General features: G+C 46.8%; 3 protein-coding genes across 3 annotated transcripts; 2 read left to right on the plus strand and 1 right to left on the minus strand.

The window, feature by feature from the left end:
• Positions 1–3,926: 3,926 nt before the first annotated feature.
• On the plus strand, positions 3,927–6,876 carry JR316_0011933 (Transcription elongation factor SPT5; the record flags this gene model as incomplete). Its single annotated transcript, XM_047897574.1, has 4 exons — positions 3,927–4,268; positions 4,318–5,649; positions 5,716–6,020; positions 6,069–6,876. The coding sequence occupies 4 exons, from the start codon at positions 3,927–3,929 to the stop codon at positions 6,874–6,876; spliced, it is 2,787 nt and encodes a 928-aa protein (XP_047743983.1).
• A 5,978-nt stretch (positions 6,877–12,854) lies between these two features.
• On the minus strand, positions 12,855–14,794 carry JR316_0011934 (uncharacterized protein; the record flags this gene model as incomplete). The annotated part of the gene is made up of 9 exons (XM_047897575.1): positions 12,855–13,133; positions 13,184–13,422; positions 13,475–13,728; positions 13,788–13,850; positions 13,903–14,017; positions 14,063–14,213; positions 14,273–14,472; positions 14,533–14,629; positions 14,678–14,794. 9 exons carry the CDS (start codon positions 14,792–14,794, stop codon positions 12,855–12,857), a joined length of 1,515 nt encoding a protein of 504 aa, XP_047743984.1.
• A 474-nt stretch (positions 14,795–15,268) lies between these two features.
• On the plus strand, positions 15,269–16,148 carry JR316_0011935 (uncharacterized protein; the record flags this gene model as incomplete). Its single annotated transcript, XM_047897576.1, has 3 exons — positions 15,269–15,769; positions 15,827–15,919; positions 15,972–16,148. The coding sequence occupies 3 exons, from the start codon at positions 15,269–15,271 to the stop codon at positions 16,146–16,148; spliced, it is 771 nt and encodes a 256-aa protein (XP_047743985.1).
• Positions 16,149–21,530: the final 5,382 nt, after the last annotated feature.

A 21,530-nucleotide genomic window follows, 5' to 3' on the forward strand; every position in this document is an offset into this window, starting at 1 on the left:
TGTATGTGGTACTTCACCCTCCAGATGTCCATTCTGCGGAGGGCCCGCCCTTGCGGATGATGGCTAGTATCTCGGGCGTAAGTATAGCGTGCTAAGGAGAAGTTGTAGATCAAAACCTGGTGCTTAAGAAAGAGAGACAGAAGACGAAAAACGTACTCTCGCGAAATGATGACCTTCTGTATATGTCATGGTTTGCCCTAAAACGTTGATGCAACCGATGGAATGGAGAGGACACAGCAAAGGACGGGCGTTGCAACTCTGTGTGAGGAGTGAGTACTGTGCGCAGCCGTCTTCGTTCAGCCACGTACATTAATGTTGCCCCAGTTTCCCGCTCGAGCCTACACGTCTCCACGACTGAAGTACATGCGTTCGTGTCGGGCGACGATGGACCCCTCGCTGGCCATCCAGGTTCGACGACTTGCTAGCCAAAGTTTGGATGTGGCAAATCAGTGGAAGCGTCAAGGTAAGTGAACCTGCTACTTACTTGATTGGTATTTTATCGTGCACTCTCAGCGATGCTCGTTCTGCACAGAGAGAAGGATGCGAATGTCATCCACCTGCGCAATGTGCATGGAGGATATGGGAATCAGGGTCTGTCAGGTATATCAGCGAATGCCATGGGACATGCGACGTAAACAGACTTACCCAGTCATACGTCTGCGTATACGCGCTCTACACATCATGCAATGCAATTCTGATAACCTATTCCCATCCAGAGGGCCCTATCCGTGCGAAAGGGGTTGTGGAGTTGAGTTGGAAGGAACACCGGTATCCGAACGATGACAAGTCCGGGATCTTGTTTGCTTAATAGCGCATAGTGCGGATCGTTGGTGTTCGGGATAGGAGATGGGCTATACTATGTAAGTTACTACAGAAAATTAGGTAGACAGAACGAAACATACCTGTGTAGAACAAGAGGAAGGAAATGGTGAAACGAACGACTTGAGTGAGAATCGTGTGCGTCTAATCGCATGGTTAGCAAACGGCGGGTACACTGGAGTTGCGACTTACCAGACATGCTTTGAAACTTTTGCGATGTCTTGTTCGCTGACCTGTATCTGCGCTGAATGACTGACCCAATATACAACACTGTGCAGAAAATTGTGTTACTTACGGCGAGCGTAGAGATCTCATACGTGCTTAACATCTGTGTTGGCACTTCGATTACACCTCACGCACAATATCATTCGGTCCCCATTTCGCTCCCTGTAGTAGTATTTGTATTATTTACATGGTACACTACGCTAGACTGCCTACATGGATAGCAGCGCTACTCGGTCTATATGTGCTACTTCACCCGCTAGATGAGCATGGTTGGAACAGAAGAAGAAGAAAGCGTGAGAATATGGCCAGCACGCCAACAAGTACCGCAGAAGTTCGATGCCGCTCATGCCGTCGCCAAATTGGTGATGCGCGTGATTGGTGGCACGGCATCAGCGGCATCAAACTTCTGTCCTGTATCATGGCGATTTTGTGACGGTGTGACGCCTTTCCACCTCTCTCTCAACACTCACTCCTATGAAGCACGTCGTACGTAGAGATGGTTCGCATACGAGCTTACTGTAGTAGTAGCACTTTAGTGTAGACTCTAATACCATAAACTTAGCTAGCTGCGTACTCTAGTAATACAATTTTAGTTCAAGTGACATAGACCCGGCTTGGAAGGGCAGAGGAAATAGTCGGGTGAGCGACACAGAACGAGGAGGAACTACAATTCATTTGGATAGTGAATTACGCAGAAACATAGGTGCGAATCGTATTTTTATTACTATCAGGCAGGAAACACAAGCCAAGAACACCTTCTACAGCACACCCGCCGCCTCTTCGCCTGCCAGACCCGTATTCGAGCGTCACAAACATAGGTGAGGAATCATCTTTGCTATCAGTGCAGGAAACATATTCTACAGCACATGTGCCGCCTCATTGCTTTACAGACCTCACTTATTCAACGACGCACCCACCTACATTCAAGAATTGAACGTTGAATGCTGCCATAACTTTATGTTTTGTACGACGCTGCCTACTGTAAGCACCCGGTCTGCGAGGTACCCTCTTTGCAGGTTGCCGTTTTAATTTGGATTTCACGATATCGGGACTTGGAATATACAGGATTTGCACATGGCTCCCGTCGAGTCTCCTGCTTATGCAACTATAGATTGGCTCCGTCTTTTTTCTATCAGGTATTCGAGCGGCACCAGTCTCAATTGTTTTACACGTACTGTAAGCCAAATTTACTCTCTCGAACACGCGAGATGTTCCCGTCTAATAATTCTCTTCAATCTATGAAGTATGTCGCTTCATCAATATCTGCAATTGATATACTAAATTTATTAACCCAAGCTCTACTTGATATAATAATCTTCGGTGACTTTCCAACCCCATTTTGTCCTGCCAGTGGGTGGTTTAAAATCTCGTTCAACAATCTAACACGGCCATTGCCCAGCGCCCACTTCACCCTCGAACTCGAATCGCCGTGAGGTATTGTTTTACACGTACTGTAAGCCGAATTTACTCTCCCGAACACGAGATGTTCAGTGACATATTATGTGTAGAGCTTCATCACCGCTCTGCATTGCTCACTAACTGTACGAGCTTATCCATGTTTATTATCGCAAAGGTTGTGGTAGACACCGCAACGTGGCCCGCAAATCTGTCGACTTCGACGACGAGGTGCCTAATTTGTATGTTTCACATATTCGTTATTGAGGACTTGGCCCTGTATTTTTACAACCGCGCTTCTTCTATTACAGTGTCATGGTGACCCTATCTACATGATTGGATCAATGAACCAGGATGTTCTCCTTAACTTATTTCTGCGGGTCCTTGGAAGTACGGCCTCGTCTGTTTTTACCGTTTTCCACGCAAATATATCTACCGTTGATACTCGAATTATTGGGCTCACAAAATGCTAAGGTCGCCGCTCACTACAAGATTATTTGAATGTGCTTATTTTCCTTCGGAAATACAAACACCTGAGACTCTTGTAGAGTAGCTGATTTCCCACTGTTTGTAAACTGTAGTACGTACTTTTGAATATGCAAGCAACGAAATACTTAGTTTCGCGGTAGCATAGACCTGGGTACGCCATACATAACTTGTGCCTTGGTTTTTGATGGAACTAACGGTGTGCCCCTTGGTTCTGCCCCTAAATTTTATTCTGGATGAGTTGTCTCAACGGTCATGTCAATAATTTATTATGTCCATTTTCTATGAATTTTTCATTCAGGACGAGCCGACTACTTCGTGTCGCTCCATCGTCTAGGTTCCCTACAATAGGTTTCACCATGCATTTTTAACAGGATACGAGCTTAAGTGTTCACATGAGCGCTTCCGCATTGATAAGTTTCAGCACGACGCTCAGCTCTCAATGTTTTGAACCCTCATCCACACCCGGGATGCCCGAGGAACATTAACACGTGATATGTTTCGGCATTTGCGGCATCGAACTTCTGCGCCATTTCTACAGCCCCCCACCCATTCCCACGCTCTTTTTCTTCTTCTCTCCACCATACCGTTTTGTCTCCTCGTTGCTCAGGGGCTGTCATTCCAGGTAAGATACGCCACGGATTCTGCATTGGCGTTGAACCGGAACGAGAATATGTACTATTACACGTAGTTCAGTGATAGATTTGGATAGTTGGAAAATGAAAATGAGATCACCATCGTAATGAAGATGAAAAAAACTTACTGAGCACACCAACGTCATATAGATTCCGATTCCTAAGTCAGAGTGGTAACTGATCATCTAATTAAATTTGTTCATTTCCATCGAACGACACAGTCCAAAGGATGAAGCGGGTAGGCTTGCTTGATTTCTGTTCAAAGCATCTTGATACTCATGATTTTTTCTCCCTAGGTTATGAGGAACGTCCGCCAATTTCTGGACACGGAGGCACAGGTAGCTGATGATGGAGAGCTTTCTGACGATGAGCAGCTTACGTCTGCAGAACGGGACCTTGAAGGCGAGCTGTTCAGAATGTTGCGATAGACTTGATTTGACTGTCTTTACAGATGCCTTCATTAACGACGGAGCGGAAGTGGACGGGGAAGATCACATAGGCTCTATGGCGTTCCATAGGCCAGAAGATGACAGCGAGGAGGATTCATTTAACCAACTACTGGCTCGCCTGGAGGCTCAAGCAAAGGGCCCTCGTCAACCACGTCCGATTATACGTTTGGAGGAGGAAGATAGGATAACCATGCTCCAGGAGAAGATTGCGCGTCTTCCGCTTGAGAATGACTATCCTCTCTGGAGGGTTGGATGTCGGGTAAGTCTGAATACCTATCCCTTGATTATTTTTCTATCAACTTTTGCAGATCGGCTCTGAGGATGCAGCTGTCCTATCCCTTCTCCAGACCGCAAGGGAGATCCACCATATTCGTTCCGCATTTACTCGCGGCTCTATACGCGGAAGTATCTACGTTGAAGGTATCATGGATCCAGCCCTCGTGAATCTGCTCTTGTCCACGCCCGGAATCCTTCGTAACCACCTTGGAGTCAAGCGCGAAATAGTGGATCGGAACCATCAGCACGAACTTCTTACGATGAGGGATGTCAAGAAGGATTTTGAGGTTGGGACCTGGGTTTTGGTTAAGAAAGGCATATACAAAGGAGACGTTGGACTGATTTCAGCGACTTTTTCCTGGGGCGCTCAGGTTCTTCTCATTCCTCGGCTAAATTCGCAATCTGCAAAGTCACAAAAGAGAAAGTCATCGGTACTAGTACCCCCAGCAAAACTTTTCGACCCTGAAGAAGCCCGCAAACTCATTTCTACTCCCATTATTCGCAATGCGGATGGATCATACACGCTTGGACTTCTCAAGTTTGACCATGGACTGTTGGAAAAGGATTTCGACTATACCTCCATCGCAAATTCCGTCATGGATATTCCGTATTCCCACTTCTCCATGTTTAGGAGCACCAATCATCCCGACATAATGCGAGCGCGTATGCCACGTCCTCGGGAATGGTGCTTAGGACTGGAAGAGGAGGTTCTTTTTCGTACACCCGACGTTGCGAATCGGTCTGCAAAGTGGGAACCTGCAGTGCTGAAAAAGCTGGACACATACGACGTTGAAGCAGAACAATCAACAATCGAAGGTGAACGTGAAATCCGCTACAGTGTTAGGGGAACATGGCTAGACATTCTCAAGTCACCAAAAATCGGGCAATTCGTTCGAGTTGTGAGCGGCCCCTATTTCGATCACAGAGGTTGGGTCGTTGGAATCCATGGAGACCATGCACTAATAACGAAAAGTTCGGTGCATGGTCGCATTTCCATTGTGGAAACAAATGCTGAAACATCTTCGACGCCCACCAACGGAAAAGAACAATATCCCGTGCCGACAGGGAACGATGATCTGAGAAAAGGTTCGGCGGAGACAGATCTGGGGACGGCGGTAGAAGCGCAAATGATGCCAGGGGGTATAATGGTGCATTCGGATATCGCTCTAACTTTGGATGAATCAGCAGCAACGTTAGATGAAGAAGAAATGTCGATGCCGGGAGGGAGTTCGTGTGTCACAGGAGTAGGAAAACCAACAGCAGCTCAGGAGTCGTACAACCAGGGCGCTGTGGTCAGTACAACAGCAGCATCTAACCAGTTTAATTCTGGGGTAGGAGATGATAACAAGGTTGAGATTGTGGAAGTGAGTAAATTTGCAGCTTGACATATTCACCGGTTTTTCTCTTAACGTGGCTATACCTTTCAACAGCATTTTGCGGTACACGTCAATCTCTTGGACACTTCATTTACTGAGCCCCTACCTCTTGTCGATGTGACATTATTGTCGGAGTCAGACCCAGTCCACACCAAGTTTTTAAGACACCCATGGACTGGTTTAGAGGTCATTATACAGAAGCATCTTCACCCACGCAAGGGTGAGACTGGACGAATCAAAGACGTCCTTCATCATACAGACAACGCCGGACTGCAGCTCGTTATTCAACTCACCCGTTTTAATCCCTTTGCACCGTTCCAAACAATCGTTGTGGACTATGACGATGTCGTCGAACTTTCGTAAGTGTGTTGTCATTGCATGTACCCTCTGTCTAACTTGTACGCAAGGACGTTCAATGAGCTCGTTCTTTTCCTTGATCCTGGGCCAAAATTTTTCCGTCCTATACCTAAGTCTTCCATGAAGCACGTCCGCGTTCTCCCTGGCGTACCGCAAACGATTGCGTCAGCGAGCGGCACACCGATGTACTCAGAACCCACTGCAACTCCAGCCTGGGATCCTTCCTCAAGGACACCCATCGGTACACCGCAATCTATCACTCCAGCTTGGGACCCCTCCTCAAGGACACCTGACCCAACTGCTCATTCGCCAACAAGTCTTGCGTTATCAGACGTCTCTACATCTGTTTCCTCCTCATCTGAAACAAACTGTCATACGACTTCCTCTTCTGTGTGCGAACATGTTCTCTTAAACCCCAAACTGGTGGACATCAGCCTGAATGTGGTAGTCAACGGCGGACAGTTCAGCAATAAAACATTAGTCGCCTCAACGGTTTGGGATGCAAACAACCTCGTACTCAGGTGCAAAAAGTACAGTTCATGGACTATGGTGGACCCCGCTTGGGTCACTCCGAAGTATGCAAATCGAATACATGACAATGGGCCTCTAGTGGTTATCAAGGGGGAACATTGCGGGAAATTCGTTCGTCGCATTCATCATGAAGGCACCTCGGATAATCCAACTGTCTTGGTCGCTGTAGTCACCCGATCTAAAGATCGTGTAGACGTTTTAACTGGCGAGCGATTTATACTCAGCACGGATTTCCTGTGTTCAGTTCCCGAGTCCAAGAAAGACAGAGACCTCAACTCCAATGTTATGACTCAGTTAAAAGACCAGTACAAGAAAAAGATACTGTGACCTGTTTTTGGTATTTCTCGACCATCACCTCGTCTTGTGAAGATAATATAAATTCTGGTATGAAACATGACATTCTTCATTTGCTATATACTTATATGATCACCTCGAACAGAAGCTGCAGCGTGCAGAGGGAGTAGGATTACTCTAAACACCCTCTGCATTAGCCTTATCCTTTACATTGGACAGAATCTGGCTGAGGGGATGGTAACGCGAGAGGGGTTGTTCATCTGGAACAAATGTGCGGCATACAAAGCAGCACCTCAGTGTGTCAAATAACTCGAGCTTTGTCCTGCAATCGTTGCAGCAAACATGACCACAAGCAAAGCTGTGATAATGTTCTGAGGTCACTTTGATCTGTAAACACAGTTCTCGAAAAGGCTTACACGCAAATTTGCTCCATAAATTCATAGCAAATTGTGCATTTTGCGAATCCAAGTACTGTCTCTTCCAGCTCCTTCAACCTGTCATTTTCCTATTTAAATTTGTCATTAACATTATCGATATCGGTCATATTGTAAATTTACCCTCTTCGTTTCAAGGTACAGGTTTTCCTGGGCCACCTTCTCCTTCAAGAGCTCAGTATACATCTTGCTCGCTTTGTCAATTTCCTATAATATAATTGTTTAAAAAGTGTGACGGTCTCGGATAAACGTCATAAGGTTATGTGAGGGAAGAAACCAAACTAACCCATTTAAACGTCTCTCCCTGCTCGGTTAGACCTCGCTCAAGGGCGGCAATGCGCTCCCTGTCGGCTTGAACTTCTCTAACCTGGAAAATGGATGCAGATGTAAGTCGCCTCCTTATGAATCATTTCATTATTCTTACGGTCGCTATTATATCATCACTTCTCAACCTTGCAGCATTTGAAGTGGACTTCAGCCTGTCATATTCATCCTGTTCATCGAAAGTAGTTGATTAGTGCTAAAGTCGACGGCGTATGATCGTGGCGTACTTGACTAATGATCACTTGGTCTATCCCAGCATCCACTCCGCTTTGTTGATTGGTTATGCCTCGATCATTCTGGACATTGGTGGATGCTGCATACGATCCATTGGCAATAGATCGGTTATGTTGAACGGCGGGAAACAATTCATTCCGGCCTGGGAGTATGGCTAATATAGCATTCACGTTGGCCACCTGTATAGGAGGACGTCTGGTCATAAGATTGTCTCTCCCAGCATCCACCGACACATTCGCAATCTCTGTCGATGGACCTTCGGTGGAAACCTCACGGTTCTCGGCAAAGGACGAGACCATTGGGGCCGTGTAGGCCCTTTGAATACTCCCCTGGTGAAAGTATGTACTGTCAGATTGAAATACATAAATCATTATACTCAAGCGCACCGCAGCCTGGGTTTTGTTGGACGTCAAGGTGTTGGTGACTAACGCAGTTGAATTGGATTCAAAGGATTGGTCCATGTCGTCATCATCAACTTCCTGGAATCTCGATGGCCCTGCCACCATGCTAGCGTCCCCTGCTTCAGGAGACCGGCGTTGCCTCGAAGCAGACTTCTAACAGAAGGTAATGTATCATTGAAAAATGCGCCTCAATCAATCCTTAGACAACTTACCCCTGCGTTCTTTCTTGATCTCGCGCTAACAGCCTTTATATAGTGTTCGCGGGAAAGCATCGCGGTATATATTGGGGTAGCCCCTGTTACGGATGATTTGCTGTTACTACGACTCCTGGAAGGTTGAGACATAGTTTAGTTGGACGACTAGACTCAGTTGTGCTGGGTGTTTGGAAGGTGAGGGTAATGAAGAAAGTTCCTGAACAAGCGCTTTAAAAGAAAACGCTAGTCTTTCATCGCTCAGTCCCTTTGTTATGCCTCGGCGTTTCGGCGACATCACCTTATCGAGTTCCTCCGGGTCATTGCCTCCGCTGCAGCTGCAGCTGCGTGATCGCATAATAATTTCTCATGTGGTAAAATTTCTCTTATCATTGCTTAACCGTTACCACATCGATATCGATATTCTGGTTGATTCGACAGACCTATGCCGGTTTGGAAAGCCAAGTTTTGCCTGTGCACTGTGCATGGGTGCGGCGCGAAACGCGATCCTGTCACAGGACAGCCAGGTGTTCAATTGTCGCCATCTACATATAAAAAGCACCAACACGAGGAAAGCGTGGGTCAGATGAAGAGGAATCTTGAATCACGGGCGATCCTTGAGCAGCAAAGGGCCATGGAGAAGGTCGAAACCACCTTGGAGAAAGCAATGCAACTTTTATCTGTTCAGGACCCGGACACCGAGACGATCAAGGAAAAGGAAGTGCAGTACAAGCACGAACAGAAGAAAAAAATCGTGGCTCTGATTGCAGATATTCTAGACAATACCAGACTTCGTGCCCAACAAATCAACACCATTGACATCTCAGGAGAGAAATATTTCAGCAATGGGGAAATTGATAAGGCAATTCAACTTTGCCATGAAGTACGAGCTCTTAATTCCAACGCATCGAGAGATTTAGACTTTACGAAATCCGGTCCTTTGCGCAAGGAAGCCTCGATCAAATCTTTGCGACATGATGCACACCAAAATATCGAGCGACTTAATGAAGATGTAGACCGTGTAGAGGCAACATGGAAGGAGAGGCAAACGAAGAGATCTCGCCAGCGAGTTTCTATTCAGGATAGCGTACCTAATTTATACGATTCAAGTGAGCGAGCATGTTTATTTTTCACTTTGTATTCGATGAACTATTTATCAACTATCGACCCTAGGGCACCACTTCCTTCCCTTCCTTCCCTATGCATACAGTATGCCTTGGCTACCCCCATGGATAATTGACGCGATGCAGATGATCAACCTTATGGTTGTTTCTTGCTACGCTATATTGAGGTTTCCTCGACGTGGATGCTATTTTGTCTTTTCCATGTGCGAATATATCGCTCAAAGAACGGGAGAGGCTATCTTTGTCGACAAAATCCTTCCTCGTTGGCTCGAGCAAGTTCTTCGTTCGTTTCCTCTAGACGTTCGAGCGGCAATCAAGCGTTTTGACATTGATTCGAAGTTCATCGTGTATGCCGCTTGTCCAAAGTGCAATGAAATCTACAAGCCAACCCTAGAGGACGATATTTCTACCTATCGCGAACGATGCAATGCCCGGAAGTTCGGTAATCGTTGTGGGGAACTTCTTGTCCGGCCAAAGAGATACAGCAATAAGACCATTAATGTACCCATCAAACCCTTCCTATCATTCGATTTCCAGGACTGGCTTGGTGGCATGTTATCGCGTCGAGGATACGAGGAAGCAATGGACGGTGCTTGGAAGAAAACGTTCGAACCTGTTCAAGAAAATGGGCGCATGGACGATATTTTTCAGTCTTCCAGCATCCGTAACTTCAAGGGATGCGATAAGAAATTTTTCGGTGTATCCGGAAATGAAACTACTGGACGTTATCTATTTTCACTCGGCTTTGATTTCTTTAATCCTTTGCGTAATCTTACGGCTGGAAAGAAGATTTCAATTGGAGTTATCGCATTAACATGCCTCAACCTTCCCATAACTACTCGATATAAACCTGAAAACATCTTTCTCGCGGGTATTATTCCGGGTCCCAATGAACCCAGTCTAGAAGCAGCAAACCCATACTTCCGCCCTATTGTTGACACTTTCCTGCTGTTTTGGGTGGGTGTTTTTTTTACGCGCACCGCTCTTTACGCTATGGGGCGCATTATTCTTTGTGCTCTTCTTGCAATCATCGCCGATCTTCCTGCAGCACGGAAGGCTGGTGGATTTTCTTCATACAATCAGGAATATTTCTGTTCGATGTGCTGGTGTAGTAAAACTGTGCATACATTCAACAACTTCGATTATGAAAAATGGACATGGCGCACCGATGACGAATGTCGAGATGGTGCCTGGAAATACCAGGCAGCCCCCTCCGAAAAGGCCGCTGCAAGCCTTTTCGACAAATCCGGATTGCGCACGTCAGAATTTCATCGATTGCCCTATTATCGGCCAACCATGAGCCTTGTTGTAGACCCGATGCATAACCTTTTTCTTGGACTCATCAAAGAGCATTTTCAGCACATTCTCGGTGACGGTTCTGATTTACCCAAGCAGAAGAAGAAACAACAAACACCTATATCGAGCGATAGCGTTATATTACAAAACATTGAGGGCAATGAAAGTAATCCTTTGCCAACCTCAGAGTCTGGTCAAAAAGGAATACGCATCATCAGAAAATGGTTGGCAGAGCCTCTTCCAATCGAAGATGCCGACGTAGCAAACGAGTTGGCAAAGAAGACCGCAGCAGAAGCCCTTGTTTTTGTTGGTAAACATCTGGGGTGTATACCCTCTACCATCACCAATCGTGGCCGGGACACGTTAAATGGTATGATGCGAGTCAAGAAAGAAGATCTGGCCCAAATGCTTGTTCAATGGGTACGTCTGCATCGTCGTTACCTCAACATCAATCTGATAGTTTAATACGCGGTGAATAGCGTAAAGAAAGATCCGTACGTTGTTAAATTTTTCAATTCTTCTAACAACTAAAAATTTCGGCCAGTCACAGTCAAGCCAGGCTACTTCAGAAGTGGATGGCAAGCAGGGAAAGATACTTACAGCAGAAGACATGAAATCCATCCGACGAGACATTGCAGCTATGGTAAAACCGTCATGGGTCTCGTCGTTACCCTGGTCGATGTCCGCAAAGAGTGGAAAACTCAAATCAGACCAATGGCGCATTGCGGCAGCACTTTACATCCCAGTTACCCTCATCCGAATATGGTCGGGAATTGACCATTCGAAACCTGCCCAAACACGTCGAGAACTTTTGCGCCTCACGATGCTTCTTTTTGAGGCCATATCTGTCATCACTTCCCGGGTCGCATCACCAGCTATGGCCAATGAATACCTGAATTTGATGGTACAATACCGTTCCGAGCTTTCAAGGCTGTTTCCAAGCTACCAGTGTGTTCCTAATCATCATATGGCTATGCATATGAGGGAGTTTATCATCGAATATGGGCCTGTTCATGGTTGGTGGACGTTTCCCTTCGAACGTATGATTGGGATGCTGCAAAGAATTCCCACAAATTACAAGCAAGGTAATTTGCTTTACCTGTTGCCTGCTCTTTCATGGTTACTGATCTATAGTAGGCAAGTACGAGGAAACAATTGCGACTTCCTGGCACAGAAGGTCCAAACTTATGGCAATTTTTCAAAGACCAGGATGTCCACAAGCTATTCGGGACTGTTGGCCGATCTTTCGCAAGTTGGTGATGCCCCAAGGACGGTACATACTCGCAGGAGAAGCAGAGACAATCGATGTCGCAAATGCTGAGGCCGACGATGACACTGAGACAGACGACGAGGAAAGCGAAGAAGATCTTCAAGAAGAAGCCATCCCATACGATGATCGACGTGCGGTGGTGTTAAAGATGGACATTACTCGGGCATTTTTACGGTATGGTGTGACAACCGTGCCCGCGCGGGCAATGTATACAAACCGTTATCGCGTTGGTCGGATATCTTATACATCTTGGGACGTACATGAAGGCAATAGCGGGGTCCTCAATGCGTCAAATGTGCCCTACCGTATCAAGAATGTCCTCAAGTTTCCTAAAAAAGTACTTAGGGATGATATATGGTTTGTGGTTAATCGATACCAAGAAGCGGGGGTCAAATACGATCCTTATATCCCGTGGGTTCATTTTCGTGCCAAACTATGGGGAACCGACGTCCAAGATATCCTCAAAGTCCTTCCTTTTTCAGCTGTAGAAGGACACTTTGCCAAATGTATCATCCCATGGGAAGATAGAGACGTCGCTGTATGTGTATCTTTATCCCGACTCCGACCTGTAGATAGGCAAATTCTTTGACCACTGAGAACATAATGGAAAACTGTGTAGATCATAGCTTCGATGCATGTAGTCAGGTTACTCAGCAAAATGTCATTATCCGATATCATAAATGTACAAAAGAAATCTAGGGCACGTTTCAAATTAGAAGGATACGCAGATGCAGATTCTAATGGCCAGCCGCTGCTGCTGCCATGTCAAAAAGAGAGGTAGCAGAAGGGGATGTCATCGTAGCAGTCGCAGTAGCAGCCGTGTATGTTGTTGTAGCAATAGCAGCCATGTCGAGAGTCCTCGACGACACCAGTGCCGACGACATATCCAAAGCCCTCGAGGCCGCTGCCGCCATCTCGAAGATTTTGTCAACAGCTTCTCTTGGAAGTTCCATCGTCCTATCTGCGCCATTCTGGATGAGATAATCAGCAGTCTTCATGATTATGTCTTGGCCCAACTTGAATATCATTAGTTTGTCAAATGCCAAAAGGATTGTAAGCTGCTCACCTTCCAGGCGTGTGGTAACCAATGGCCGACAGTACCAGCGACAGCAAATCCCAGGTAAGGCAAAATAGCGGATCCAACGCGACGGTACCTCGAAGGGGGAGGGTCATCTGCGCGAACATTTACCTGGACTTGAGGAGTTGATTTTTCCCAGATATATACATAGCCACGACATGCGGCGGCGACAAAGACGTTGCGCGATGACGATGGAGTAACACAGACCGTTTGTGTCATGTAAGTACCTAAGTCCACAAATTAATAAACTGAAATGCGGGGGTAAGCGAAAAGTCGAACCTCGACATGTTGTCAGTGTCTGAACAACATAGTTGTTTGCGACATCCACAATGAAAACTTTATTGGTGTCACTGCCGCAAACTGCTATTTTCGAACCTTCAAAGAAGGCGCATTGCTTGGAAAATCGACGGGTCGAGCCTATTGGCAGGGAACGAAGAGGGGAGTTGTCGGCGATCTGATAGACGTCGAAGTTACCGGTAGCAAGGTTGTCTACAAGAAGCAACGTTTCATCGCTGGACAGAGACGCGCTTCCACTGTCAAATATTCAAAAATTTATCAAAATAATGGAGGGTTTCCATAAAGTAGCACGTACATCCCACCAATCAAATGTTTCGTCCATAATGGCGGACCTCTCTTTGAAGCATCGAGGCACTTCCTGTGGTAGAAATTCGTGAATATATTGCAAGGAAACAGAAACATCAACGCACATTTCCGATGTCTCCAACCCGATGGTCAAGAGGCTTTGATTCGACCCCCCAAAAAAGAATAGGCCGCTGGTGATCACTTTGCCAATATTATCGGCCCACAATAACCTCAAGGAAGCTAGGAGTACCATATTCGTGTGGTTTGAGTGCTAGGGCGATTGACAAGAGTACTTACTGTTGTTTACTGCAAAAACCTTGATCTCACCGGAGTGACTTGTGACGGCTAATCGATTGTTGAGCTTGTCGAAAGCCATTTTCTCGACAGAGTCATTGAACGCAAATACAGGAGATGTGTTCGCGCCTACTGGGAATGGCTAAGGAATGATATACAGAATGTAAGGACACAGGAAGTTGAAACGAGAAAGAGAAGTACTTCGGTGGCATCATAGTCTAGCGCAACCAACGCCAAACACCCTCTCCCCGTGCCAATGCATAACACAACGCCGTTTTCTCTGTTGGGTAACTCCTGTTGTCCCCAGACAACTGTGGTGATTTGTCCCCAGTTGTCATCCTCAAGAGTTTGAATGCATTCCCCCGTTTTTGTGTCCAAGACATATACCGTCTCGTCATCTCCTAAGTATGATATTGTTCTTATTAAAGATTACCTAACACTGACGATAGGAAAAGACTCACCGCCAGATATTAAGAGTCTAGCGTCCTCTGAGAACAATAAAGTGTTGATAGGCAGAATGGATGGCAACTTATATGTTCTGAATATTGCGAAATTCTCCTATCGAACATGTCAGCGGGCGACAACTACAGGATGCAAAGCTTACACTTGCCATGGCGGGTGCTGATGGTTTGAATCGTTTACGACTGGTGATAACTCCTGCTCTTTAAGTACTTTACCGCCAGCGCCGCCGGAAGTCATTGTGACACCCTTGGCACTGGCCATTGACGAGTCACAGATAACTCGTCAAAGATAACATCTCCCTTTGAGTCGTGTCGCCTTTTTGTCACGTTTTCGCCAAACCGTATTCATATTGGAACTAAGGCTCATTTTGTATAACTAAGGCTCAATGTCTGATAATATTGTCATTGGGGTTTTCACTCATTGTAGAGACAAATGATGCTTTCTTGAGCCCTCCCTGAAATAGATATTGATGAAAGAATGATAGGTAGCGATCAATGGTTACCCCTACGGTGAGAAGATATCGATCAAACAATCTTTGACACTAGCAGAGCGACTTTGCGAAACAATTGGTGCGTATTTGACGTGCACTGAGATTTGACGTGCACACTGAGGATGAGTGTCTGCGGAAGAGCGAGACGTTACATAGAATAAACAAAGGGGATGATTGAGCGACGAATACGAAACTACAAATAGTGAATGAAAAGAAAAACGCACAATCTTTCCTCGACATATACCATGTCATCCTCGCATCCTTCACACGAATACATTCGTCATCTCCCCCTCATCACTCCCCGGATCGAATTCCTCTTACCCAGTCAAGAACCTCTACCTAAGATTACCCCTCGTATCCAATGGACTCCAGAGCTGCTACAGCGACACGCCATTCCGCGTGGAGCCGCGCCACAGCCATCATCCGTCGCAGCTCCAGGGCCTGAAGAGCTCATACAGGCAGAGGGACCTTCAGGCCAGGACACCGTACCTGTCCCTCCAATCGGGCCTTCAATTGCAACACCAGCAACTCATGTGCAGGTCGATCCTGGGCAACCCATTGATCCCGCTATGATCCTCCAAGTGGCGGGGCCTTCTCATCCTCGCGTGACTTCGCCGGTCCCAGGAGGCGAAATGTATAAGAAGCCAAAGGGAGAACCTGGCCGTCGGGGAAGTGGTGGGTTTAATATCCAGACAGTCCTGAGGGACGACTTCCACTGGTCTGAGGAAGATATAGGAGATATGGTGGTATGTAAATCAATAGTGGCTCACCATACTTGACTGATGCCTTGATTTTGTCCGTAGGGATACATCACCCGAGAAGCAAGGAGGTCGCTGGATATGAGTAAAAGCTACAGATCTCAGAAAAAGGAAAAAATTGAAGCAATATGTCAAGAGGTAATTACCAGTTTGTTTTACTACTCAAAAGCAAGGCTGACACACGTGGTAGGCAACTAGGCGTTGGCCGGTTCTCAGGGATTACGATAAATGTTGGCCAGTTCATAGCGTGTTGAAGTTGAAGCTGAAATATAGGGCGGAGGCACATCGTCGTGTCGAGGGGAGGAGGGAAAGCGCTCGGGTTCGAGCTGCCCTTGCCAACATCGCAGGAGTCAATGATGCAGAATAGACAGTAGGGATTAGGCAGTACTGTTACGGAAACGATAAATTTCAGCTAATAAACGGCTATGAGATGAACGCTTACCTTGGAGTAAAAACATAAGGAAGGAGGTGAGCTGTCTTGTGGGTGCTAAGAGCTGCCCTGTGGCCTCCTTTGCTGCGACGCACTCAATCTAAGTTTATAGTTGTAAGAAATTGCATGTAGAGTGTACCGAATATACCTAAGTGAAGCAAGACGAAGCAGACGGTGCAACGAGCACCTTCGGTAAGAAATAAGTGAGTGTAGTTTTTCCAGGGACGCTCAGCAAGCAGTCTGTAATTTTCCTTGGGACGGTCGGGACGGTCCGCAAGCAGTCAGTGTGCTTTGCTATTGAAGGGTAGACTGGAGTTGCGACTCACCAACCAAGAGATGTTCTGTTCACTAAAGGTGGATCTGTGTGGATAACTGACCAAATGTGCAGCATCATACCTCCTACAAAACCAGGGCGTACGCTAGACATCGCACCGGGTGGTAGAGTCTATATGATCCCCATGCCTCTGACGCGTCACCGTCCTCATCTCGTAGCAGAATATTTCCTCTGATCTAGTACTATATACATTGCACACTACGCTAGTCCATGTACATAAATTGCTACGCTACTCAATCTCAACGTGCTGCTTCGACAGGTTCAGGTTCACCAGCCCCGCCGAACGTCGTGGCCAGGATGGTGCGCAGGAAAGAAGGGAAAACCGTGGGAATATGTCCAGCTCTCCAACATGTACCGCAGAAGTTCGATGCCGCTCATGCCGTGCCACCAATCACGCACATCACCAATGTTGCGACGGCTTGAGCGGCATCGAACTTCTGTGCTGTATCAGGGCGATTTTGTGACGGTGTGACGCCTTTCTTCCTCTCTGACAACCCCCACTCTCCAATGCGGCGGGTCGAATGTAAATTCGATTCAAATATTTAGCTTAGCGGTAGGGATACTTTAACGTAGATTTTAACACCATAATAACTTTAATTCAAAGACCGGTGAACATGACAATTCATGTGCTGGTGAATTATGCAAAAGCATAGGTGAGAATCATCTTTTGCTATCAGTACAGAGAAGATAAACCAAAAACATGTTCTAGCATACGCGCCGCCTCTTCTCCCACCAGTCCTTCATTCGAGGTCACATAATTACACAGAAACATAGGTGAGAATCATCTTGCTATCACTAGTATGGAAAACATATTCTATATGCGCCGCCTCGTCGCCTGACAGACGTCACTTAATAAACGACGCCACACTCACAGAACGCTGCCATATTTTTTTCTGCGATGCTTCTTACGATAAGCATTCTGTCTAGGAGGTACCCCCTTTGCAGGTGCTGTTTTAATTGGATTGCACCATATCGAGCCGGACTGTGTTTATCTTATGTGAATTGCTCATGGCTCTCATCGAGTCCCACAAGCACATATGTTGTGGCCTTCCGTTAGCATTGGTGCAATTCAAACAGCTCTTCATATCCAGATATCTCAATCATCTTTTTGTTTCTTTGCTGAACCACACAATCTCGGGGGTGTGTTCTCAGAACTCGTATGAATCACGGCTGTTAACGCCTTCACTCATTTTGACACTTTCACCACTCTGATCTGATCATAGGCTGCCCGTTAAACCAATCCGTATTGTAAAGCCACCTTGGATTATCCGAGTACAGGTCTCGCTCTGCGCCTGCCATCGCGCTGCGCCGGCAGTCTTAAGGGATCTCTTGCTGTTTTGTCTATTCTGACAGCGATAAGATAAGATAATTGGGCGACATGTGATGCTGGCGCAATCACCAATCAAGCGACGGCATGAGCGGCGTCGAACATGTAGTCTACATACTAGATGTAGTCCCTATGAAACGAGGACAGAATGATAACACGCAAGAGGAGCAATGGAAAAATTGGTCTTTACCAAACAAGAGACTAGTACGGAGGCAGAAAGGACACGAGCGTTGCCTACACGCGTGTAAGGTTGAACTTACTTCTCAAAAATATGGCTCGAGTCGAGGTGCGGAATGAGCGAAAATTCTAGCAGCCCCTGATTAAATCAGGATGTTGTAAATAACATGTGAAAGCGCTGGCTGTCATCCCAATTGTGGGGTTCAATAGAGCAACGGGGGGGGGGTAAATGAGATATTTACGTTACTCGTGTCAGATGAGAATAGACTTGCATATAGTTGCATTAGCAGGAGAGTCGACGGAAGCCATGTGCACATCCTACACAAGTCCCGATATCGTGAAATCCAAATTAAAACGGCAACCTGCAAAGAGGGTACCTCGCAGATCGGGTGCTTACAGTAGGCAGCGTCGTACAAAACATAAAGTTATGGCAGCATTCAACGTTCAATTCTTGAATGTAGGTGGGTGCGTCGTTGAATAAGTGAGGTCTGTAAAGCAATGAGGCGGCACATGTGCTGTAGAATATGTTTCCTGCACTGATAGCAAAGATGATTCCTCACCTATGTTTGTGACGCTCGAATACGGGTCTGGCAGGCGAAGAGGCGGCGGGTGTGCTGTAGAATGTGTTTTTGGCTTGTGTTTTGTGCCTGATAGTAAATACAAATACTATTCGCACCTATGTTTCTGCGTAATTCACTATCCAAATGAATTGTAGTTCCTCCTCGTTCTGTGTCGCTCACCCGACTATTTCCTCTGCCCTTCCAAGCCGGGTCTATGTCACTTGAACTAAAATTGTATTACTAGAGTACGCAGCTAGCTAAGTTTATGGTATTAGAGTCTACACTAAAGTGCTACTACTACAGTAAGCTCGTATGCGAACCATCTCTACGTACGACGTGCTTCATAGGAGTGAGTGTTGAGAGAGAGGTGGAAAGGCGTCACACCGTCACAAAATCGCCATGATACAGGACAGAAGTTTGATGCCGCTGATGCCGTGCCACCAATCACGCGCATCACCAATTTGGCGACGGCATGAGCGGCATCGAACTTCTGCGGTACTTGTTGGCGTGCTGGCCATATTCTCACGCTTTCTTCTTCTTCTGTTCCAACCATGCTCATCTAGCGGGTGAAGTAGCACATATAGACCGAGTAGCGCTGCTATCCATGTAGGCAGTCTAGCGTAGTGTACCATGTAAATAATACAAATACTACTACAGGGAGCGAAATGGGGACCGAATGATATTGTGCGTGAGGTGTAATCGAAGTGCCAACACAGATGTTAAGCACGTATGAGATCTCTACGCTCGCCGTAAGTAACACAATTTTCTGCACAGTGTTGTATATTGGGTCAGTCATTCAGCGCAGATACAGGTCAGCGAACAAGACATCGCAAAAGTTTCGAAGCATGTCTGGTAAGTCGCAACTCCAGTGTACCCGCCGTTTGCTAACCATGCGATTAGACGCACACGATTCTCACTCAAGTCGTTCGTTTCACCATTTCCTTCCTCTTGTTCTACACAGGTATGTTTCGTTCTGTCTACCTAATTTTCTGTAGTAACTTACATAGTATAGCCCATCTCCTATCCCGAACACTAACGATTCCTACTGACATCTCTGGTTGGCTGCCACTTCACTTAGGCTACTTCTACAACTGTTTCACCTCCGTTTCGCGGCGGAGCGGCACAGAAAAGACGAGAGCATTGTCGTCCATGTGCGTCACCTCGCCAGGCAAAAGTCGTGCCCATCACGACGCAGTTCACTAGGACGCTCAGCGACATCTTTGGCGTGCTCGACTACTTAAGTTGGAGCTTGTTCACCGCTGCCTTCGACGAGGAACGCTCTGATTCTCTAGTGAGGTTGGCGTATGGTCTCCTCAGTGATCTGGCCAAATACTACTCGAACGGACGGCTTAAGCAGCATTCCTGTCCAATTGGCTTACATCAAACTGCGATCTGGAAGTTGTATTCCAGATGATACCATGAACACCATGCCTCGGGCATGCGAGATTTTTCGAGGGTATTTTTTGTATCCTTTCCCTCTTACTTACGACTTAGGCTTAGGGACTGCGGACAGTGACGTTAGACGGGTAATTCGGCGGCTTTTACAACAATTATTTTTCTCCCTGTTGTTCGTATTATAGCTGTTGCTACAATCTGGCTAGGAATATTGCCATGCATAACAGTGTGGACGTCTTTTCCATGGGAGAATCCGCGTACGTACTCATCCGGGATCTCAATCTAATATCCACTTCTGATAGCTTCCTCTATCGATAGAATTCGCTACGAAGCCCCTGGGCCGCCATCCAACAGCATTTTTTCTCCAAGGTTTCTTCACATCCGGCATGGTTAGCGCCCTCGGCAGACATATTCACCGGCCTGATCATCGCATCGCTCATTGTACTCATCTTTGTTGCCGTCTTCCTCCTCCGTGAATGGATGTCGCAGAATGCTCGCCTGGGCGTATTCGAAGAGGAAGAGCTCCCCGATCTGCCCCCCGTTCACGCGCCTCCACCGCAACCACAACTGCAACATCAACCCAGGCTCGTCCGCCATTTTGCGCCGCTCGACCCTGCCAGCCTGAACCTTGAGCGTGGAGGGAACGCGCCGCTTTCAATGAGCGTCAGATCGAGGCTCTACGTATGGAGGCAATGCGTCAGAATCTGGACACAAACATCGCCGTGGACCCCAACAGATGGCGAGCAGACGCCCAAATAGCCGCTCTTAGGGATAGGAAGAAAAAGATGAATGCCAAAAGCTTCAACCCACATCATACGGTACGCGATGAAAACCAGGGAGAAACGGACCAGGAGGATGTACAATTTGAATTAGAGCAAGCGAGGAAGAAAAAATTCAACCAACATGTTACAGTGGCGCAGGACGGGGACGAGCCTGGGTTAGTAAGTCCCAGCGAATCGGACGATACAGAGGATGATGAGGACGATTTCCATGAAGACGATGAAGTCGACAATGAGGGACATGGGCATGGAAACGGGCGTAGACATCGACGTCCACATCCTCTCCGACGGCCTCATTTCGAAGAAGAAAAAGACGACGAAGACGACGAGGAAGACCAGGCAAAGTTGTGCAGTGGGGTGCTACCACCACCACCAACCCCTTTTTGCGGGTTTTCGATTCTACTGTTGACTCTTTGTTTGACTTTGCCTTTCGATCTGAAGCGGGGAGAATGGCGTGGTATACCCACTGCCCACTTACACCTACACCAACACCGTTTATCGACTATCGACCTTCACATTGGCTTTTGGTTTGCCAACCCAGTTTGTGTTCTACGGTTACACCCTACGCCTACACCGACGCTGACACTAGCGCCTCAGCTCATCTTACCTCACACCGACTTGCAGTACGCTCTGAACATCTTACACTGTTACACACCACATATCACACCATAGCATAGCATATCTTACACAACACCCACCAGACAAACTCGAATTCCGACTTATAAACCCAAACCCAAACACGAAATC

The sequence above is a fragment of the Psilocybe cubensis genome, chromosome 11 (genome assembly GCF_017499595.1).
Source record: "Psilocybe cubensis strain MGC-MH-2018 chromosome 11, whole genome shotgun sequence".
Lineage (NCBI taxonomy): Eukaryota > Fungi > Basidiomycota > Agaricomycetes > Agaricales > Agrocybaceae > Psilocybe > Psilocybe cubensis.